Raw genomic sequence first — 25,244 nt, 5'->3', positions numbered from 1 at the left:
TTGTCAAAGTCTATTTTGGTCGAAGACCAGGCCACAATGGGCCTGAAAGAAGGTCGTGGGCTCACTTGGGCCGTCCAACTCTTCAAGACTCCTATTAAAGCACTGCCCTACTAAAACTCATCCCTTGGCGGCGATATGTTCGCGATTCGGGGTTCATGGTGGCGGCCGGTAGCTTCGCGGAGCAGGACACGAGGGTGCTACTTCGCCTCTAGCATGGCCGCCGCTGCTTCGCGGAACCCCGGTCCTCCTGCGCCATTCTCCACTGGATCCGTCAGTCCTACTCCCAAGAGGGTGGGCACCCACAATGGTAGCTTCCACTGCGATGAGGCCCTGGGATGCTTCTTAATCCGTCTCACCGACAAGTTCTCCGGTGCCGAGATCGTCCGAACCAGAGATCCTCAGGCAAACAATTTGTTTCCTTTGTTAATGTTCTTAGTTTGGAAAAGACAATCATTTATAGAACAGTTTTTTTTTTTTTGAGCCGTTTTAGTGAGAAAGGTTGCCTTTTCCTTATCCTCTTAGAAAAAGTTCAAAAGAAAGGAACTAAAATGTCGAACAAAAGAAAATCTATATTGTGCATAGATCATGCTATGGTGCAACTTTACGTATCACTAGTAGCTTAATGTGGTTTCCTGGTGGATGGTTTTCACGAGGACTGATAACATGGATGACAAGATTTTGCATGTTATTGTGCGTTATGATTCTGCACCTTGATATTTCTAAAGTTTGAAAAATCAGAGAGAATGGTAGACCCTAGATATAAAATACTACATAATATATTTTTAGAATTTTGCATAAACTTTTTTGTGTGTGTGTGTCCATGTAATCAATGTGATCTTCTAAAAATAAACTTGAGTCAATCGGTGTAGGTTGTAATAAGAGAGCTTACTGTGGAATAATGAATTAAACAATTAGATCGTTCAAATAATGTTAATATAAGAAAATTGTCACTGGTTAGTGTATTTGGATATCAAAATTTAGCTTACATTTATATATCTTCTTCTTCTGGTGAACACATCTAAGATTAAAATCAAAATTCATTTGGAAACATATCAAATGGGAATTAATGTTTGGAATGACATCATCCTAACGTTGTCTTAAAGAGCTTGCATTTTATGCCATTTAGAATGTTAACTATGGAATGGACAATGAGATTCAATTAGTGACATTTATTATGGATAGGCTTTATGCTATACAATCTAATTTCTTCTTTTTATCAATTGCCTTTTATTAAAGTTATGGAAAAAGAATTTTTTGTCTTTTCTTTAAAGCTTATGATAAAATACTTCTTTTATGTAAAAGAGTTAAATGAGTCTAATTTTGATAAGATTAATTTTATGCTCATGAGATTCATTTGCTTCTAAGCTGGTGATTAATTGTGTATGGAATTATCAAATCATTAAGTGATATATTTATACATGGTATCACTTTGTTATTAGTGTGTTTTTCTCTTTCTTTTACTCTTCTCCATTGTGAAGATCTATCGATTAAAATTGTCAACAATCTAACATGTGGTTTGATTCCTATAACTAGTGGTGTTAAATGGGTCGGACCGTGTGAGACATGGCGTGACTCAACACAAACATGACTTGCTAATGATCGAGCCATGCTGTGCTAGGTTTAAGCTATTCTATGAGTTGGAATTGGCAGTTGCTACTAAGGATGGCCTGTGTTTGGACTCTGTTGAGAAACTTTTGGTGGCTAAGTGGTGTAATTTGATTAAATTACCACGAAAAATTTAAAATAATGGCTACTTTAGGCTATTTGGTTAAATTAGGCTTAAACCAAATTAACCCCCAAAAATTCTAAAAAGTTCATAAAATTTTCCAATAAAAAACTCCAATATCACCCCTCATCCTCCATTTAAACAACTAAGAATTCTCATTTTCAATCTCTTAACTTACATTTTCTCAATTCTCAATCATATACACTTAAGCTCTCTAATCCCCTCATTAATCTCATTTTTTTTTATTATTGTGTAATTTATTTTATTATAGTCTCCCTCTCAAATTCTCATAATTCCTCATGGGGTTGCTGTTGACACTGTAAGCATACCTTCACCTCGACAGTGTAGCTCTTCACATCATGATAGCATTTTAATTTTAAAATTTTACATTATATAGATAATTAATATATATTTTTAGACAAATTATATTAGGATATAATGAAAAATCATGGTGCTTGGGGCCTCTTACTCTAGAGTTGGAAATATTAGATCCTTTTGGGTTTATAGGCATGAATTTCAACAATTCAACCTATTTTGTATCTATTTCTATGGAGGTCCAATGAGTCCACCTAGTTTGTGGATGAGGTTCCTCTAAAGTTGATACTTATGTTAGCTCAAGGGTAAGGCTTGAAAGTAATTAGCATTAACAAGTCCACCATCGACCTTCACATCATCATCGAGTTGAAGAAGTGGTGACAATCGCTGAAGTAGGGTATTAGCTTCAGGGCACTCACACAAATAAGATAGGACGAGAGTGTCATCAGTTGCCTTAACTGTGGTCATGTCATAGTTAGATTTGAGATCATTTCAACATTGTGTCTAAAGATTATGAAGAAATGGATATTTGCAACAATTAATAAAATTCTTTTGTGCAAATCTTATGATGGAACTTACCACCTTAGCCACATAAGGTCATACAACACTAAAATAATGAAGATTCAAGTCTCAGCATGCAATTTTTGAATTTAAAATTAGTAACGGTGAAAAGTTTCATAAAATTTATTGATCGAGTCATCATTTTCATTGGTTGACTTGAGCAACTTTGAATATTTTGTGGAAACTTATCTTCAACCTCAATTCTAGAAACACGATGAACTAAGACAATAAAATATTTAATGATACACGAAAGTTTAAATGATATTTTTGCATCTTATTTTTATAGAGTGGTTTTAACTTTTATTGTTTAGAGTAGTAATCATAACACATAATTATATAAAATAACTCACGAGTCAACTAATCGGTTGATTGGAATTTGGAAACACAGTTGACTCAATCATCAACTCAAACCACTTCTAAGGATGAGCTTGTGCGTAAGCTTACTCTCGTCAATAACCCTTTATACACATATGCACTCGACTTTAACTTCACCCAAGGTGGCAAAAGGCGAATACGCTTGCCCCCGCGCCCCCGCCAACCCGTCCCAGGGCCAACACGGAGGAGGTAAATCATGGGCGACGACTAGACTTTTTTATTCGAATATGAAATCCAATCCCGAAAATACAGCATACCACTTTTTTTTACTACCCAAGTCTTTGAGACATTTCGAAATCGAGAAATCTCTACAGGAGCAGGTGCTATCATAGAACAATTAGCCGATTCAGATTTGAGAATTATTAGAAGTAATTCATTGGTAGAATGGAAGGAGTTAGGGGAGGAGGGTTCCACTGGAAATGAATGGGAAGATAGAAACTTCACCCAAAGTTACATGCGAAGAGGAGTCCCCATTGCAACTGCAAATGCTAAGAAATCAAGCTTCTGGGTAGGGGTGAACATTTGGTTAAAACTGAACCGAATTTATTAAAATTGAACTAATTGAATACTTTTCCGACCAATCGGAACAACTATTTTGACTATTAAAATTGAAACAAACTGAATCAATAAAAAAATCAGTTAATTCAGTTGGTAACCAAATAATTCATTTTAAAAAACAATTTAAAAAATATTAAAGTTTTTTAATAAAACTTAATCAGTTTAATAAAAAATGTAAAAACCTTAATTTTTTTCATATTTAATAAAAATCATTTTAATCTGTTTTTAAAATGTGTAATCGAAACCGAGCCATTGATATTTTTAAGAAAAAAGCAAACCTCTGAATATACTGATGAAATTTCCGAATTAGTTCGGTTTGGTCAGTTATTTCGGTCGAACCAAAATTTTGCTCACCTCTACCTTTGGGTCGTCCTCGTTTGCCAAGCATTGGCCATTCTCAACTTGTGAATTCTCTACTTGTGACCTACTAGGACATCAATCTGTCGAGCATGTGGTCAACCTTGAACCCATGAGTTTTTGTTAAATATTCTTTTCATTTTTTCATTTGTTATTATACTATTTCTTAATATCACTTGTAGAAAAGTTAAGGCAGCCGAGAATAGATGAGTCCATTGAATGGCTTATGTGATGCTGCAATGCTTATGATCTACTGGAAGTAAAATATTTTGTATTTGGTGAAGAATTAGTTCCAAGTACAAAGATGTAAAAGAAAATATTAAAAACTATATGGATAACTGGAGTTTGTTAATATGCTGCCTTAGTTGGTTATTCTAATTTCATTGCCACATGCATGAATTATAGAATTTGCATTCTTATTTTATTGGATAAATTTTGTCATCGATGACAGTGATTTGCTACTGAACTCCATATCTCATTGTTACACACGTGTATTCAAATAATCTGCAACGTTCACTATGACTATGACAGCTAGATGCAAAAAATCCAAATGAAATGGCATACACATTCTTACTTTTTTGTTTGACATTATGTTCCATTTCATTTGCCAGTAAGTCCTGCTTGTTGACTTTGTAAACTAATATTTTTTTTCAAAAACCAATGTGCAGCTCCTTGAAACCCTAGATGCAGTGCTAGATGTTGGCGGTGTGTATGATCCTAGCCAAGACCATTATGATCATCATCAAAAAGGATTTGGTGAAATTTTTGGCTATGGGTTCAACACCAAGCTTAGTAGTGCTGGGCTTGTCTACAAGGTATTGAATTAAGTCTTCATGACAGATTATTTTTATTTTATAGATTAAGAACTTGTCCTTTATGCTCTATCAGAGAAGAATTCCGTTTTCAGCTTTCTATCCATGTTTCAACACCTCTACCATGGGCTAATATAGCCTATTCTGCTGTTTTTAGTGTATATTTAGCTAACATGTCATGTTTATATTATCATAAGGATACTTATCCCATAGATTTTGAGACAAGATCTTTAAGTGTTTTGATTTGGCATTTTAAGGGCTTACCAAGAGTGGAAAGCCATTCTTTTATTTCAGTTTACTTTAGAATCCTGATGGTCAGTATAATAAATTAATTGTGTTAAGAGGTTCTGGAAATCTGTGGGAGGTCAGGACATTCAACATGTCCTTCATTCTTCATGCAAAAGGAACATACAAAAATCTCAGGATAATCTTACTTAAACACTTAGGGTGTATTCCTTATGTGGGAAGGGAAACCTAGAGGGAAATATGGTGATAGAAATATTTTTCCAGTTATAGTGAAACCTAGAGGGAAATATCGTCACAGAAATATTTTTCCGGCCATAGTTTCCTTCCATCCTCTTTGATGGATAAAAGGGAGAGAAGAAAAAGATTGGAGATTTTTTTTTTTCTAATTTTTGTTTATATTGCTTCTATGCGATTTAGGTAGAAACAATGCAAGGCCAAATCTAATCTTGAAAAAAATAAAAAACTAATTTGTCAGTTTAAATCTAGTTTTAATTTACCTTTTTTCTGTCTTAATGAATAAGGTTTTGAAATTTAAGTTTCCCTTTCCCTTTGCATTTTCTTTTCTTCTAATGAAATCAATGGATGCTTTTTTTTGCCAATGTGTAGTTATTCATATTCTCTTTCTTTTCTGAGCTATTTTCCTCCCCTATAGAAAACAAGGACTCAAACCATTTAGCTACAGTTATTTTTTGTCCAACTTTGACAGTGGGACCAAGAGAACCACAAAATGACTATGTTTCCTTATGTGGTTGAATAGGGTAGTCAAATATTGATGGGTGATGGAGCAGGTCTGAAGATCTAATTCCTTAATTAAGCTACTTGAGCTGATTGTGCCTCTATAAAATCCTCTATAAACTAATGCTTTCCTTTTTCTCTTTTTAAATGAAGGAAAACAATTTGTGATATCGAAGTTTGTAGTTCCTTGAGGGTAGGGGTGTAAATGAGTTTAGCCAAGTTGAGTTTAGCTATGTTCAAGCTTCTTTATTTACTTATTGAGTTTGTTCCACCTTGTTTACTAAAAAACTTATCAATGCCAGCCGACTTTTTATCGATCTCAACTAATATTATAGTCGTCCCTATAAATTAGGTTAAACGTTTATCTAATACTTGAAAATATATAATATTTTTTATTTTTAACATATTTTGAATAATTTAAGATTATAAAAATTTATAAATTCCTATATTTTTATGAATTTGAATGAAAAACTAATAAATAATTATGTTTATTCATAGATTGTTCATGAGTTTTGTTTATTGTATACACTTGTACTATTGAACGAACATAAATGAGTTTGCTAAATCGAACAAGCATGTTCACAAATGTCTGGTTCATTTACATTCCTACTTGAGGCTAAAGGTGAAAGATAACATTTGAGTGGAAATGTTGGTTAGCTTCTTTTTTAGTCAATTTTAATCCTTGCTAGCTTGAAACAACAAAATAATGATGGCATGGCTAAATCTCAAATTCTCAACTATAATTGTAGTGATATTCTCATCTTTTAAAGTTGATTGTTTATATTGAAAGACATTGTCATCTCTATAAATTATGATTCACGAGTGTTCTGTGAGGGAATATACTTGTATTGCTGATTAAATAACAAAAGAAGATTCCCTTGGTGTAAATTTTCACTTACTAGGAGGTACCATACTTTTTGGATAGTATGATAAATGGGAACCAAGAGCTATATGAACAAGTCAATCATGAAATTTAACAAATTTTATGTATTTCTTTATGTCTTTTACTATAAGTATAACAAAATCATACAAAACAAAAGATCAAATGAACAAAATGGAAATACATTGAAATAAAAACCAAATCAAGAATGAGTAGGTCGATTGAGATCTCTGAACAACTTTATGTACTAGCAGAAGCCAACTATGATATGAAAAGGATCCCTGTGCCTACAAAACTAGAGGTAAGGAAAGCAGATAGTAAATATAAATTACTAAGTGGATAAACATGAAAGATGCACATAATTTAATCTTATTCATAAGGTTAATGAACTAAAATAGGTAACAATTTCATTTTATAACTTTAAATTCTTCTTCAAGTATATATATATATATATAATCATTTACTATTTTCCTTTTAGTTGTTTATTGATATTTAGAGTTACTATTATTATTTCTAAATTATTATCATCTTTATCATCAATAAAGATAATTTTTAATTATTATTAGTTAATCAACTTGTATAAACGTTATCAGTAATATAAATATCAATATGTATAAATGACATCACTGGTAAAAGTTTGACGAATTAGTAAATTCACTAAGTACATCACTGGTAAAAGTTTGACAAATTAGTAAATTTACTAAGAAGTGAATTACTGGAGGCAATATCCTCAAAGTGTAATAATAACACGTATTGGCTAAAAGCCCGCTCACTGATGGTATACAATAATAAAGTGCTATCACACAAATAAATACTAACTGCGGGCAACTCCTCACTACCAATTACCTTATATGGGTAGTCAAATACTCCTGTATAAGATTAGGCTAGAGTTTTCGCTTTTTAGCTTTCCTTTACACCATTTAACATCTTTATTATTTTACTTTAATTCTTTTTACAACAATAACCAAACCTTATCCCACTAAGTGGGGTCAACCATATGGATCCTTTTACGTCATTGAGCTCTATCTCCTACTATATCTTCATCTATAAAAGGGCAGCCGGTGCACGAAGCTCCTGCTATGCGGGGTCCCGGGTAAGAATCCATTGTACACAACCTTACTCTTTTTTTTTGGTAAGAGGTTGTTTCCAGGATTCGAACCCGTAACCTTTTGGTCACAAAGCAACAACTTTACCGTTGTGCCAAGGCTCCCCTTCTACTATATCTTCATCTATACTTAAATAAATTTTATTTTATTTTATTGTTGTTAACCAAGTTTTTTTTAGTCTTTTTCTCGTTTGATATGTGTGTTGTTTCACATCGCCTAACTGGAGCATTTATGGTCGTCTAAGTACATGCTTATATAATCTTAAACGTGTTTCTCGAGGTTTTTTCTCAGTAGATGCAATTCCGACTTTCTCTCTAATGTTCTCATTTCTCATTCTATCCATCCTCGTATGTCCACACATCCACCTTAACATCCTCATTTATGCAATTCTCATCTTTTGTTCATGTGCTAGAGTCATAGCCTAACACTCAGTTCCTTATAACATAGTATGTATAACTGCAGTTTTGTAGAACTTTCTTTTAAGTTTTAGAGATACTTTATGATCACATAAAATACCTGATGCTCTCCTCCATTTCAACCATCCTGCTTGTATTCTATGCAGGACATCTCTCTTAATCCCTTCATTATTTTGTAAAAAATGATCTTAAATATTTAAAGTTCTCAACAACTTGTTATCTATCATCTTAACAATTGTCTCATTATGTTTAATATTGTTAAACTTAAATTTCATATATTCTATCTTATTCTACTAGGCTTAAAACTTATCCCTTTTAATATTTTCTGCTAAGATTCTAGTTTAGCATTTACTTTTTCACATGTTTCATCTACTAAAATAATATCATTTGCAAACAACATGCTGTGTCTTGAATGTGTGTGAGTTTGTCTATAATTAGTAAAAAGATAGACTTAGAGATGATCCTTGATGTAACTCTATCTTTATTAGAAATGTTTTAGTTATTTCACCTGAAGTCTTCGTCCTCGTACGTATCCTTAGTTAATTCAATATATGTTATGTTAATACCTCTCTTTTTTAGAATTCTTCATATAATTTTTTTGAGACTATTATAAGATTTTTCCAAGTTAATGAATACCATATGTAGATCTTATTTTTGCTCTCGATATTTTTCAATTAATTATCTAAGAAGATGTATAACTTTTATTGTCGACCTTCCAAGCATGAATCTAAATTGATTTTCAGTCATTGTGGTATTCTTAATCTTTTTTTCTAGTACTCTTTCCCAAAGTTTCATAATATGACTCATTAGTTTAATACGCCTATAGTTTGTACAATTTCGTACACCTTTCTTATTCTTATATAATGGAACTAGAGTACTTACCCTCCATTGGTCAGACATTTTTTTCATTTTCAATATCATGTTAAATAATTTTGTAAGCCATTTAATACCTTATTTCCCTAGGCACTTCCATACCTCTATCGGAATATCATCTAGTCCCATGCTTTTCCATTGTGCATACCATTTAAAGTTTGTTCTACTTATGAAATTTGAATTGTACGATAAAAATTTAAATTTCTATCCTCAATTTGGCCTACTTAAATTACCTAAGTTAAGTTGGTCACCTAAACGTTCATTAAAAAGTTGATGGAAATAACTCTTCCACTGCTCTTTTATTTCTCCATCGTTTACTAGTACTCTATTATATTCATCTTTAATACATTCAATCTGGATAAATTCTCGTCTTGATTTCTCTCACTTTAGCTATTCTAGAAATGTCTCTTTCCACTTCTTTTGTATTTAAGTTTTGATATAATCGTTCAAAAATTTTATTCTTTGCTTTATTCACTACTTTCTTAGCTTCTTTCTTGGCTATTGTATATTTTTTAAAATTTTTCTCGTTCTTGTAAATACATAATTCCTTATAAGATGTTCGTTTCTTTTTTTCACTTTTTGTTGTACTTTCTCATTCCATTATCAAGATTCTTTACTTAGTAATGCATGCCCCTTTGACTCACCAAGTACACTCTTAGCTATTATTTTCAACTTCGATATAATCTTATCTTATGTCGTATTAGAGTCACCATATATTTCACCTAATGCTTATACTCCTATCTTCTCCTTAGAGATATTTTGCTTCTCATCCTTTAACTTCCACCATTTAATTCTACGAGTCATATATATATTTTTTCTATTGATATTATACTTAAAGCGTATATCCAACACTATTAATGTATGTTGGGGTATGACCTTGTAATCTTTACAATTTTTTCTATCCTTCTTCTTAATCATAAGAAAGTCAATTTGCGATCTATTATTCCCACTTTTGGACGTGACTAAGTGTTTTTTTTTTTTTAAAATATATTAGCTAATATAAGGTCATATGCTATCGCAAAATCTAATCTAGTTTTCCCTTCCTCATTTATCGTTCCAAACTCATAACCCCATGTACCTTCTCATATTTCCCATTTTTCACTCCGACATGTCCATTTAGATCATCTCCTATTAAAATCATTTCATTTGGCGGAATATTTTATAATACTTCATCTAAGTCGTCCTAAAATCTTGATTTGGTAACTTCATCTAATCCTATTTACGGTGCATATATGTTAATTATATTCATAGTTTCTGTCGCCACTATTATTAAGGACTATAATTTTATTCTTTTTTCTAACTACTATAATTTCATCCTTTAATGAACTATCTACACCAATACTCACTCCATTTATTGCTTTACTCTTTTCTATGTACCATAATTTAAAACCCGAGTTCTCTATTATCTTTGTATCTATTTTGTCTCTTGTACACACAAAATACTAATTCTTCTCTTAATCATCATATCTACTAACTCTATTGATTTACTTGTTTCATGTTCCAAATCTTATACTATTAGTTTTCCAAATCATATTTGTTCTTATCCAACTCATGGTGAGAATTTTTGCCTATTTAACACTACATCCAAGTTCTCATGGAGATGTAGTAATTCTTGTCGATACGTTACAGTCGGACATTGCAACGCGAACTCTTACATATTTAGCATTACACCCGAGTTTTGGAGATATAAGCGATCCTCGGACCCTACACGCGAATTCTTACTATAATTATTTAATTTTAATTTCACATCTTATTGTTTTAACTCTAAATTAACTTTTGAACTCAAATTATATTAATTTAATAATATATCGTCATAGGGTCTACCGATATGAGTTATATAACATTAAATATATAAGAATCTATATCTAGAACATAAGTAGGATGGAAGGCTGAGTACTCTAACGAGAAGTGTCTATAAAAGAGTAATTCTCATATGTAACTCATATATAAACATGAAATAACATCAATTATTTAACCCAATAATTTTATTTTAAAACCTGTTGTACTATTTTTAAATATTATTTTAATCTCCTTTTTTAAAACAATTACACAAGCATATATTATCTAATTTTGATCTATTTATTTATGCACAAGAAAATATATATGGAGGCCAAAGGATACATTCATCCACATTATGCACAATTAAAAATTCTGAGTGTCAATAAAATCACTGTTCTCCACTTGAATTCGTATTCTACAAATACAATATGTAAATAATTTAAAATTCAAAATAAATATCCAATAATGATAATAACACAAGACTCATCAACCCTTGATCCATTACCTCAATATAATTCCAATTCCTACATGACACCTTTTACGTCAAATAACAAATTTATTTATTCATTTTCAATTCTAGATACATATAAAATGAAATTCTAATAAAATAAAATATTTACCTTTTCCATCAATCAATAAAATAGGGTAGATGGTTCACCAATACGGATCAGGCGGCAAATCAAACCTATGCAACAAATTTGTAATTAGTTCAAATTAATCCATTATTTTTCGATATCAACATATTATTAATTTTCCAATTCTTACCTTTAATTGATCGTCATACAAATAACAATCTCGTGGAATGAGAATACCGGGAGGTTTAGAATTGAGGAAAACGTATGGTCCTCCACTCCTTGATTCAGGCAAAAGGAGGGCTGGTGTCTCTTCATCTTTGTTCCTATGGCTCCGGCGACTGATGGCAGCAGTTGCTGTGTTGCTGAAAAAAATAAAAGAGGAAGAAAGAAAAATGCTGATGCTGCTGTGTTGCTGGAGGAAAAGGAAAAAGACAGGAAAATAATGCTGCTGTTGTGTTGCTGCACAACAGGAAGAAGAAAGGAAATAAGAATTGTTTGCTGTTTCTGGAGCAGGAAAATGAAGATGCTTGTGCAGGAGAAATCTGGTGTTTCTTGGGTTGCTGAAAAAAGGGCAGCAGAGAAGAGGCAGGCTGCTGCTGGTCTTGGTGGTATGAAGGCTGATGCTGGAAGGGAGAAAGAAAGGGGAATAAGAAGGGGAAAGAAAATTGGAGCTTGCTTACTGGAAATATCAAAGAAGAAGGCTGCTGGGTCAGTGAAGAGGGAAGGGAGCAGGACTTTTTCCTTCCTTCACCGGCGACCTCAGCTAGCTCTGGTAGGCTCTGGAAATAGCCTTTGCTAGCTCCGGCTGTTACTTCAGTGATGCTGGGAGAGCGATGAAAGGAAAAAGGGAGCTGCTGCTAGGATTCCTGTTGCAGGAAAAAGGAAGGAGAAAGGCTGCTGCTGTGGGATGGGATGGAAGAAGAGGAAGAGGGAGGAGCTGCAGATTGCGGATGCTGGTTTTGGGAGAAATGTTGATGCTGATGCTGATGCTGGGAGAAGAAGGGAAGAAGAGAAATAAGAGGAGACAGGAGGAAGAAAAAGATGAGAGGCTGGCACGTGGAAAGGAGGAGGAGGTGGCACATGGCTGTAATGGCTGTAGGGAGAAAACATGGGAGAAGAAAAAGAGAGGAGAGAGAAAAATTCCTTCACTCATTTTAAATTGATTGAACAGCGTTAACCCATTTAAAATTTAGTTTGGCTGAAAATTGGCCAAAACAAACCCCAATTGACCCCGGTTTGAACCCATGTAATGTTAATCGCTGGGCCTACCCGATGAGTTCAATCCAAATCCAATCCGACTTCAACTTGATGCTCAAATTCTATGTTTAACCATTCAGTTTGTTTTATTTTGTTGATTAAAATTTTAGAGAACATTAAATTTGATATTTTACCGGTTGCATTATTATTATTATTTTAATTATTTGATTTTTTTTCTTTATTAAAAATCAATATTTAACATTCTCATCTTTTGGATTTTGTTCATATTGAAAGATATTGTTATCTCTAAAAATCACGATTCATGAGTTCCCTGTGATAGAATATACTGCTACTTCTTTGTATGGTGGATTGAATGATAATTCAATATTTCCTCTTCATGTAATTAAATCTTTTCCCAACCTTCTTCAAAGATAGAATTTGCCAATGTCATTCCCTGTCGCAGCACTATGGAAAGGAGATAATTGGCAAGGAACTTCAGCTTGATGTGGGACATGAAAATGTACAACGATTATACCTTGCTGTTTACAAAAGCTATATTGAGGTGAACTTTGCCTATTGCTTAAGTTTTCTTTTGTGCTCGATATTTTTGAGACATAACTTTACCACTAGGAGATGCTATCAATTTGATTAAATCTGCATAAGATTGCCACTCATGTTTCTGCTTCAGCAAAATCAAACTGGTTAGGGCATGGCATCATGAGCTACTACATTTGTACTAAACATTTTAAATTTTCATTTTTTTGTCTGGAGACATTGAAGATATTGGTGTTCTCTTTATTATCTGCCAGAGTTACTCTATTGCGTATTGTGCTGTAATTCTGTGGATAAAGAATAAAAATGTTTTTATCTTCTTTTGGTGGATATTCTTTGCAAGTGTCTGTCTTTCTAACAACTGTGTATATTTAATCATTGAATGAAGATGTAAATATACATTTAATTGAGTCAAACAATACTAAACTCTTTAAGAGTAATTTCATTGTTTAAATATATGGTTGTTGCGAAATAAACTAAGTGGAAGATGAAGACTTATGATGTAGCATATAGTGTTTGTTTTCTTGACCCAACTTTCTGGAGTGGAGGAGGGAATCAGGTATATGACATTCTGGTCCCCTCATTCACTCAATAAGTAATGTTTTATGAAAGGGAGGACCATTCTCTGAAATCAATTTGTCCCTAAATGGCTTTTGCTGAAGTTGAGCGGCTTATGTGGAATCCAATGGGAAAAAAACTGTTTAGCACTTAAGAGCAGTGCGGGCTAGTTCAAATGAAGGTGAGCATGGGCACTGGTAAGGGTGGTAAGGGAGGCCATAAGTGAGAGCGAATTCCATTCCCTTTCTCTTTCCCTTACCCAAGTGAACTTTTTCCCCCTCCTTTACCCACCTCTTCCTCTCCTGCTCTTCTCTCCTTCCCATCCTTTTGAAATTTGTATCCTAATCCCTACCTTATTTGTTGGTTGGTGATCCAGAGATAAACTATTCCTAGTTATTCATATTTCATCCTTGTAAGTTTGATTAGTTGTGGGAGTCATTGATCATGATATGTTATGTTGGTTTTGAGAAGGGGTGGATATTACCAACAGTTAAACACTAGAAAGTAACCTAAACTAATGTTAGTTCCCTGTATTGTTTGTATAGCCATAACTGAGCAACCTCTTATGTTAAGCTTGGATGATCCCGTATCTGTTTTAATTTTTTGTTGATGCTTTGTTCAAATAGATTTGAAACATTGTACCAACTCCTTCAACAATTAGATCTGATGTGGTCAATGGGTCGTGTCACACAAAAAACCATTTTGCAAAATAATAACTCCATACTATGTTCAATTAGTAGCTCACGTGTTAAACTTTTTTGATTCACTGACTGTTTCATGTCATTAATTGAGATATTTTCATTCCTTAGTACATGTCTTAAGTCTCTTTATCTTTATTTTGTCGATCTGGTCTTTGTGGTTTAGGCATATTTAATGTTTCAACTGTTTATAAATTATTTGTATTCCTTGTTGCACACTTTTGTCAGGCAATTGATGCTGTTGATAATGGGATCAATGAATATGACACTGATCAGCCTCCAAAATATGTGAACAATACACATTTGTCTTCAAGAGTTGGCCGGCTAAATTTAGACTGGATGGATCCTGATCAATCTTCTGATAAGGAAAATGCAGCTTTTCAGCAGGCAATGATGCTTGCTGGTGGAGAATTCTTGGATGTATGTTTTTTTCCATCTTCCTATGTTGGCAACGAGCTGTTTGTTTCATCTTCCTGGAAACTTTTATTCATGTTAGTTGATGATTTGTTATTTTTTTTACTACTATCGGATGTACAGAAGGCTGACAGTTTTTATCCATTTCTTCATATGTTGGCAGAGTCTAAGGTTTCATGCTAGATCATGGATACCTGCGAGATCCATAGTTGCTGAATGTATAGCTTCAAGAGGAAATGTTGATCCTAGTGGTGAAATTATGGTTTTGGATAGATTTTGCCCTGTAAGTGTTAAGTAGTTCAATTATTGTGCCAAATTTGTAGCTTGTAGCTTCTCTAGAGTTAATTTTCTATTAATTTATACCTAATAGTTTAATTACTATACGTTCTTATTCATGTCATTTAAGTAATTTTCTAATCTCAATTAATTTAAATCTATTAATGGTCATTATAATGTTTACAAGTTGCTACTGACGTTTTTGGCAATCTATGAATGGTTGGTCATGCATCTGGCCTACCTTGGGTGGTACATTGTCATCTTTTGGAATGTGTGGTGGTTCCAGTGTCCCATGTCCTGAAGAATGATACCTTTGAAAAGTTTCTTATCTCTTTCCCGGCAGTCTTATGCCTAGACATATCTAAATGCAAGTGACTTGTCTTAGTTGTCTAGGTCATCTCTTAGGAATCCACATCCTGTTTGGGATGCAACATTAATGAATTTTGCATTAGTTGCCAGCTGGTGTTTGTTAGGGAATATTAAGGTCATCTTTATTATTAAATTCTGTAACAAATAATCATTACCTCTTTAATCAATTATGTTGGGACCGTTGTCGGCTTAAGTTGGATACCTGGTGCCAACTTAAAAAAATAAAAATAAATGTTGGGACCGTTGTGAGCAAGAGGAGGAGGTGAGGGGTCGTGTTGATGGATTATGTAGCGGAAACTTGAAGTAAATCGATGCGAACATGATCGATTTACTTGGTTTAGTCTCCTAAGGCGGCTACATCCAAGGCCTAGTCTAGTGGTCTGTCACCACTAAACTCTTCGCCTTCTTGGACATTCTGGAGGTGGTGAAGCCTCCTACAATCCTTTGTATACAAAGCAACACAAACGAAACAAAGATACAAATGATAGTAAAACAACTTTACAAATGAAAGCTTTGCTTTGGATGTTTTTTTTGTTGTTTTGGATTGTCTCTTGGTGGTAGGAAATGCAACACTATATCGTTCCCAAATCCTCAAGAACTGACACTTTCAATCTTCCTTAAAACCCTCTTTTAGAGTGTTGCCGTTGTGTTGATTTCTTAGTCGATTATTACCCTCGACTTGCTCCACTGTATTTTCTATAGTTGCTCTGACTTGTAAGCTCAACGGCTCTGCTACAGTGCTATTGTCCAGTTTATTGATAAACCACATTGATTGGCAGATGCTCTGCATCTGATCAACCTTAACATGTCAAAACTTTCCGTTACTCAATATCTAGTCAACTTTGACCATTCGAGACTTTGTTATTGCCAAACATCCGATCTTTCTTGACCTATTTGAACTTTTCGTCTCATGCTTAACACGTTAACCATGACATATTAGGACTTCCCTCATTGTTAAGTGTTTGATCCTCCATGACCCACTTAGACTTTTAACTACTAAGTGTTTGATCAATTGTGACCCATTTGGACTTCTCGCCTTTGGCAACTCCTTGTTGGATTTCGGACCGTTAAATGTTCGATCAACCATGATCCACTTGGATTTGTCGTTTTTTTGCCAACTCTCTGTTGGACATTCGATTGCCGGTGACCTACTTAAACTTCCGATCTCATGCCAACTTCCGTTGGACTTTCTATCGTTAAGTATCCGATCAATTTTTACCTACTTCACGCCTTACTTATATTGCTCAAACATCGAAACTAAATACGAGTTAATTCAGACTTGGTCAATCTTGACTAAAAGTCGATTGCACCAATAATCTACAATTTTTTATAGTTGATAATATGTTTAAGTTAAGACTAACTCATTAGCCCACCATCCTACTTTATTATTCTTCTCATGCCAAAGCAGGAATGAAGATTTCCTAACTTAAATATTCATTCTTACCCTTTGCCATATGTTAAAACTTCTCAAAATTAAATGCTAAACCTTGAGCATACGATCATTCATTCACCTATCCTTAAATCCTTCCCTTTCATACCTAAGAGCCTCTAAGGTGAACTTCCCCTCAAGGCATGCTCCATTTCAATCATTGTACCAATAATATTTTAGAGTTCCTAGACCTTTAGGAAATTCCAAAATCTAAACAACAATTTACGAAGGGGCACGCTTAAAGTTACAGAATTCTCAAAGGGCGTACTACAATTTGTTATTTCCCAAAAGATGCACTTGTTTCCAATAATACCCCTTGCCTTTCAGCTTTAAACCAAAGTAAAAACTGATTTTCTTTATTTAAACCAAACCAAATTGAATTGAACTGAACCAAATAAAAAAAATTAAAATTTAATTATTTCATAAAGGAGTTTCATACAAAAGCCATTGATGATTGTAAAAAATTCAATTTTTTTTAAATTTACGTCATTATTATAATCTCCTAAATTTATCTATATTTTTAAAATTTTGAGTTTTAATAAAAAATTATAAAATTAAAGGAACGTTAATATATATATATATATATATATAATCTTTTTTAATAGCTAATTACAAGAGAAAAATATGAAATAAATTGCAAGTGAAAAATCAAAAATAAAAAAATTATTTTGCTGCTGTTTTGATTAATGCATCACCATTAGTCGAAACGTCACCACCTTGGTGTTGATTTCTTAAAAGCATCACCACTTTGATATTGATTTCTTAAAAGCATCACCACCTTGGTGTTAATTTCCTCAAAGCATGACCATAAAATCATCACCACCTTGATGCAAATTTCTTAAAAATCATCATCATCTTGGTGCTGAAAATAGACTGTGCGTGGTTAGGGATACCTTGAATATGTGACTTTAGGGCACAATGACACTGAGGAGAACTACAGAAACCTACTTGACTTGAATTGGGTCTGATTATAGTTGTCTAAGACTATCAATGAGTTTCAGACAAAACTCATTGATGAACCTAAAGAATTTGAAATTTGGATAATTAAGTGGAAGAGGGAAGTGTATGAAAGGTAAATATGACATGGAATCCTAATTTTGAGCCTCCTACATGAAGTTATGGGTCCGTGCTAATTGACACGCTGATTGAATTTTTGAAAATGTGTGCACGATTGGTAAGTTCTTGAATCTGAGACTTTACGACACGATGAGACCTATAAGACTTGAATTGGATCCCATCAGAACTAGCTAAGGCCATCAATAAGTTTTGCCCGAAACTCATTGATAGACCTAGAAGAATTGAAATTTTGAAGAGGAGAGTGTAGAGAAGGTAGATATTATGCAACCCTAGTCTTGAGCCTCCTACTAAATTTATGAGTGTTGGCTTCTTGGAGTGGGACCATGGTGTTGTTTTTTAAAGTTCAATACTACCGATGTTGGTTTTGAAGGATTAGGACTATAGTGGTGCTGTTTTATAAAGATCAGTACTATTGTGTTAGAGAATCTGGTGTTGGTTTCGAAGGATTAGGACCATTGTTATGCTATTTTCTAAATATTAGTCAGCATCACCGTGTTAGAGAAATCACAATATAGTGGTGGTGGTTTTGAAAGATCAGCACCAATATATTGAATAAATCACAACACAATGGTCCTGATCATTCGAAACCAACACCGTGTTGTGATTTCGAAACCAGCTATAATGTCCCTTAGATGGTGATGTTGGAAAAATAACAATAGGGTGTTGATTTTGAAGGATCATGAGCATTGTGTTGTGATTTATTCAATATATTGGTGCTGGTCTATGAAACTAGCATAGTGCGTTGTGATTTCTCTAACACAGTGTTGTTGATATTTAGAAAACAACACTACAATGGTCTTGATCCTTTGAAACTAGTACCACCGTGTTGTGATTTCTCCAACATAGCAGTACTAAAATAACACCACTATCGTCCAAGAGGAAGACATGACGGGTCAAATGATCGGATGTTGAGCAGTGGAAGTCTAAACAATTCAAGGGGACCGAATGTTTGACAAATGAAAAGTGAAGGTAAACTCATGAAGTGGAGAGATTCTTCTGAAATAAAGAATAGGACAAGTCCTTGTTATGGGGACAACCTTCCTTAGGCAACGATCCAACCAAGGGTCCTGCTCGGATTCCGAAGTTGAGATCGGACATTTTGTTAAATGTCACAAGTTATTTTTCATATATTACTTGTATTTGTGCTAACTTGGTGTTGCACCGAATCGTTCGAGTAATCGAACCGGTGTTACTGGTCAATCGAATTGTTCGAGTGATCAAACGGTAATGTTCAGTCGATCAGATGATGAGGTGACATAGTTTGATGACTTGACAGCTGAAGTTTTCAGAGGGCTGATGTGGACAAGATAAGTCACAAAAGGTTGACGTGGCAAAGGATAACTCTTGGTGTGCTAACGTGATAAGATGCACGCCCCATGATAAGCTCGGAGAGGTTGACGTTGTTGAGGATCGACGTCAAGATGTGTCAGAAGGCAAGGAGGATGCAACTTCGGTCGACTTAACCGGTACACTAGTTGACTGATAGAAACTAGATTTGGATCCAGTTATCGAAGGGATTAGGTGTTTGGTGGATTGGTCGACCGAACGAGTGTTATATAAGGAAGCTTGAGCAAAGGCTTCAACATTAACTCTGAAACACCCTCCTACTCTCATCTTGTGCAAACTCTCCATTGCTACGCCACTATGCTCCTCTGACAACGAAACTTCACTCCAAACCAGTCTTGTCGGTATACATTTTACTTAGTTGTTTCTTCGTGCTTTCAACTATAAGGGGTGGTAAACCTGTTACCACACCCTATCTTTTGTAAGAGGTGAGTCTCTGCCTCCAAATAGTTGTTTGGAAAAGAGATTGATAGTGAATTGGCCACTTGAAAGTGATAACCGATCGTGGGTCTTGGTCTAATAGCCGGAGGCTGTGAATCAAGTAGAAACAAAGTGTGTTTTGTTTTTGTTTTCTTTCCACTGCATTTTACTTTGAAAAGAAAAGAGATTTTGAAACGACAAGCAAAGTGTGCTATTCACACACCCCCACCCCACCCCCACCCCCACCCCCTCCCCCTTCCTTTCGATCCTACAAGTTTCACTATAAAACGTCCTTTAAATGTTTATCCAAGTATATCAGAGGGAATGAGCAATGAGCTTAACCAACTGAAAGAACCTTATTTTCGTTAAAACTCATTGTAATCAATTGATATGGGAATCAATAGACTCGTTTTCTTAAAGAGTCAATTGCTCGTCTGAAAATAAAAAACTATAATTCAATTTTAGTTTGAATTTCAAAAATTTATAAATAATTCTAGGATTTTAAAATTATGAAATTTCATGCGGATATTACTTATGTCAAATACTATTAGAGAAAAAAAAATTCTAATAAAATATATTTTATTTTCAAATAATGGCATAAAGTTGGAAACCATTTAAAATTTCAGTGTTTCACTCTAACTTTGTATCAAGTAATCAATGGTGATTCTTATCAATAAATAGACTTCACCAAAGTTTTCCAAAATAATTTTGAAATGTTTTCATGGTGATGTTCAGATAGTTTCATGGTGATTTTAGGCAAATGATTATGTTGTATAATGAGCATATGAGTTACACACAACTCTCAAAATATAATGGAAAATGACAATATATGGGATGAAACTCCTATTTTAAAGCTTCTGTAAGGTCTTCTTGCCTTTATGGTACACCTATTGAGAATTTATCTTCAGGGAGCTAGCCCAGGTTATACTAGGGAGGAAATTAGTTTGAATGCATATTCAGTTTATTTGTGACAAAATAAACATCTGTTCAAATTTTTATTTTGTGGATTGATATTTTACTAAGAAAATTTGAATCTTCACTATAGTTTTGGTTGGTCTTCAGGTTATACCAACTTTAATTTCATGATGATGGAATGCAGAATTCCATCATTGTTATTTCCAGATTTCATCACCATTTTGTGCTTGATTATAGGGAATCAAAATGCAAGTAAGCTTGAATGTGATTCTGTAAAGTGATCTGTTGCACACATTATCCATTTGTCTCACATTAAGTTTCAATGTTATTTTGTTCATTAGATTGGAAAACTACAGATGCAGATAAAGAGTAAAAATCTTCTGGCTCTTAAGAGATAATTCTAATTTAGCTCGTCAAAGTCAAGTGTGCCTTTGTGGGGGAGAATGATGCAAAAGGGAAATTGTTCAAATGCTTATGTCTTCGTAGCTTAGATCATTTCAGAGTTGTACGGTGTCTGCATCAATGATATTCTATTGTACTTATAGAGTTGAAACTGGCTTGTTTCACCTTTCTTAACTTGGATTTAATCTATGTTTGGGCCTGCAAAGTTGGTATAAGAGGCTTAGAGTTATTGTTGGAAGCAAGTGTTTACAAGTTTTAATAGTTCTCTTTGATTCTCTTTCCCTATCTTGAGACATTCAACTATAGGTGCCACTAAAGTGAGATTCACTGATTGAAGTACAATCCATATCTATCGTCATCTTTTGCCTAAAGTGTGCTATGCCAATTTTTTTGTGTGCTTACAATGGTGCTCAGTACTAACAAAACAAAAGATTGCAAATGTGACATTCACAACAACATTGGCAATTGATTAAGGGCTCATGCAGAAACTTGCTTCATCAGATGCCTCTATGCAAGTGAATGTCACAGATTTGGATGCGAACAATTTACAAAGACAAATTTTATTACTTGGAACTAATTAATATTGAAACATTGGTATTTGTTACTTAACAATTTAATGAATCAAGCATGGCAGTTTTAATAGGGGTTCCCTTACTTGTTAAAGGTCATTTCTGTTCCATCACTGTTATGTTGTTTATTCTTAATTATTTTATCCATTGGCCATGTTTATGTTATGAATTTTATCTAGTGTATATTTATATGTTCTGATTGCTTGCTCATTCTATTTACTCTACAGTGGAAACATCATTTGTTTGAGCTGGAAGAGGAGCTTAAAATTGAACCTCTTATTAAATATGTTCTTTATCAGGTAAATATTGTAGTTACCAAGGCCTAAATACTATGCATTTTCCTCACTTATGATAGATTATCTAATTAAGAAGATATCCTCATGATGGCAGCTGTGCTTGAGTTTGTTGGCTTACTCTTGAAATAATTTGATCCCTGAATAGTTTTGGAGTCATATTATCAGTTGAATTGCTTATTGTTTTTTCGTATCTTATGGCTCTCAATTTTTTGTTAAATTGATTTTGTTGTTAAACAAGCCAAGTGAAAGACAGTAATCAGATAAAAATCCATTTGGGTCATGCTCAACTGGTTTGGAAGTGTTCCGGGAATTGACACAACATGGTATTGAAACCAATTCTGTTTCAGCCAGAGCCCGAAACTCTGGTACACAACATAACTTTGAAATCTTAAGAGGAACTACTAGAAATCCAACGTGCAGGAAAATAATCTAGCAAGAAAATACAGAGAATAGATTCAATCAAATATTAAATTTAGGAGGTTTAGTAGATGTAACAATTATCCCAAATTGGGTCCCAATAATTCCTTGACTCTTATTTGTCATTTTGGGTTGGCCCAGTTGCTTCATGTGATGCCAAACAACATTTCTACAAGTTGTGTAGACTTTAGTAAAACTTAGGTGAATAAGGTGTTTGTTGTTTTCTCTTGGTGATTAAGGTGATTGAAGTTTTCTCTTGCTTTAAGGATTCACATGGTGGAGGACAAAAGGGTAAGGATATCAGACCAGAGTAGATATCGCTCTATCATCTTTAAAGGGATTCAAGTTTTTTTTTACGAAAGCAGACACAAGCATCAGCATGTTAAAGTTTAAAAAATGTGAAAGTAATTATTGTTATATCTAGGGTGTTATACTTCATGCTCATCTGGCATTACGCTTATTATTATACTATATTGGCAGCTAAGAATATTCAGCTGCGCCAGTGAGACCTAAAAATTCTCATATTTTTTTAGCTTTTTTAATTTGCATATTTAGAGCAAAAGATTCTTTCTTATGGTAAATGTGGCATTCAATGCCAGTTTATTTTATGGAAGCATTAATATGAAATCAATTGTTTGAACAAATTGTATCACTTTAAATTGTAGGATGAAAGAAGTGGAAGTTGGAGAGTGCAAACTGTGGCAGTTTCTCCCTACAAGTTTGAGAGCAGAAAGCAGTTACCACCAGCTTGGAGGGGCTTAAGAGATCAAGAGCTTTCAGATAAGTCTGGCATTCCTGGATGTGTTTTTGTTCATATCAATGGATTCATTGGTGGAAATCAAACTTACGATGGAGCCTTGGCTATGGCAAAGTCTGCTGTGACAATGTGATTCTTGTCCCTGACCTTATACGGCCAACACTCTTAACAGCATGATTCTTGTCCCAGATCTTCTATTGCTTTAAAAAAATTCTAGCAATTTTAAAGAGGCGGGTGCATCCCACCAAGCAGTAGAACAGTCTTTGTAGACCTAATATATGAGATGTTTGAGATCCTTCACATCTATTCAACTCATCGAGCAGATATTTTTCAGATTGGCCTAGGTAGGCTTGTTGAGACTTACATTGCTACAAGGTCACCGAACTGCTCTATCAAGAAGACCTTCCAATGCTATCTTCAATTTTGAAATTAAACGTTGCAAGAAAAGAGTATTGGACTTCGAGTTTGCTTTTTTGTGAGAATAAAACTGGATCCATAAGGTTTACTTTTCAATTATCATTGATGGATACGCGAACAAGATTTCATTGGGAAACGTTTGACAATTGTGAAAACAATTCTTCCTATTCTTCGTGCACTTTTTTTTTTTTTGTTTTTGCAGGGATGATTAGAAACACGGAATGTGACATGGAATGTGGAATAAACTGTGACGCGTGGATGAATCTTGAAATTGAGCCCTCTTGCCAATTGTGTTATATTGTGCTTCATTTGCACTATGAAAGTTACATTGCTGCGTTGGCATGTTCTGTGTGCTTTTGCATAGAGGCCGATCGCTACATTATGCTGTGCTAAATTACTATTGCGAAAATCTGGATTGATTAAAATTTTACTAAACTGATTACTGTAAAATCTGAACTTAATATTCTAGGTGTACCTAGGAGTTGTACACATGCTAGGGAAGATAATCTATGCCTCTCGGATGTCCTGCTAGCTGTAATCAGGCATTTCAATCGATCCATGAATTGATTGGGCTGTCGGATCGATCCAGTGATCGATCCAGCTTGATACCGGCACGGAGAAAACTCTAGATCGGTCGGCTGACCGATCCACAAGCCATCTCGCTTCTGTATGCGGCTGGATCGGTCTACCGACCGATCCAGGAGTACACTGATCGGTCGGTAGACCGATCCAGTGGCTCACTGATCGGTCGGCTGACCGATCAGTGAGTTTCTGTACCCTCTGTTCGCATCTGGATCGGTCGGCTGACCGATCCATAACAGACGCTAACTCTCTGTTCGCGACTGGATCGGTCAGCTGACCGATCCAGTGGCACAACCCAACTCTGATCGATCTGTAGATCGATCTGGGTTTCTGATTTCGAACCAGAACCCCTGATTTCAGCACTATTTCGTGCCTCAATCACATTACATGTTCTAAGATGGCTAGGAAACACTCTAACAACCACAACTAACATTCTAACATCATAAAGAACAATGTTCTAAGCATAATAGAGTGCATGGTTAACTAATTCATAGCGATCAACATACTAAAGTGCAAATTGCTAAAACACTAAAAAGTACTAATGTTTAAACAAAGCTTGCTAGAGTTCCCTAAGATCTTCTTTCCAAGTTCCTGCCCACACACATCTTCGTAGCATTGTCCTCCAACCTCCTCTAGTCCATCTTTCCTTTACCTTTATCTGCAGTATAAAGAAAAGAAAGTATCTATAAGCTTTCGCTTAGTAAGAAACCATCTACCTCACTAAAACGTGCATTCGATGCAATATGCTTTTAAAACATGCTGTTTGAAAGTGCACTGATTAGACTAAAACATGGCATGTTATCATACATAGAAATCAAAGCTAGTCATGGCATACTATCATCTAAACATGTGTAATAAAAGCTGAACATGAACACTAAAGCATAGCATACAAAGCTAACCATAACTATCATGTGTAACAACAAGGAAAACTGAGCTGAACATGAATTAAACTAGTCTGGAACTGAATTCAAACTCAACTAACATAACTGATCTTTGTGAGTTTTGAAAAACTATAATATAATAGATTAAAATACATAATCATACTGCTAATGGGCCCGGCAACTGTACATGCTATGCGCGCATCCTCAACTAAACCCGGGGTTGCAAATCCCGAATTTAGCAAGGTTTACTAGGTTATCTAAACCTAGGGACCGACTATGGGAGCCCAGCCCAATCGATATCTAATCCTGTACAGTGCCACTACTGAAAATAAAATACTGAATCATAGCTAATTAATTTAC

The 25,244-nt window shown here is 34.4% G+C and overlaps 1 protein-coding gene across 1 annotated transcript; it reads left to right on the top strand.

Annotated features, from left to right (window-relative positions):
• Positions 1-129: 129 nt before the first annotated feature.
• LOC121998248 (MYG1 protein-like) lies at positions 130-23,337 on the top strand. The gene is made up of 7 exons (XM_042553066.1): positions 130-402; positions 4,561-4,707; positions 12,975-13,073; positions 14,548-14,739; positions 14,897-15,016; positions 21,762-21,833; positions 22,913-23,337. Exons 1-7 carry the CDS (start codon positions 136-138, stop codon positions 23,135-23,137), a joined length of 1,122 nt encoding a protein of 373 aa, XP_042409000.1. The 5' UTR covers positions 130-135; the 3' UTR covers positions 23,138-23,337.
• Positions 23,338-25,244: the final 1,907 nt, after the last annotated feature.

The sequence above is a fragment of the Zingiber officinale genome, chromosome 6A (assembly GCF_018446385.1).
Source record: "Zingiber officinale cultivar Zhangliang chromosome 6A, Zo_v1.1, whole genome shotgun sequence".
Lineage (NCBI taxonomy): Eukaryota > Viridiplantae > Streptophyta > Magnoliopsida > Zingiberales > Zingiberaceae > Zingiber > Zingiber officinale.
Note: the sequence above shows the minus strand (reverse complement) of the source record. Positions and strands in the feature narration are given on the sequence as shown.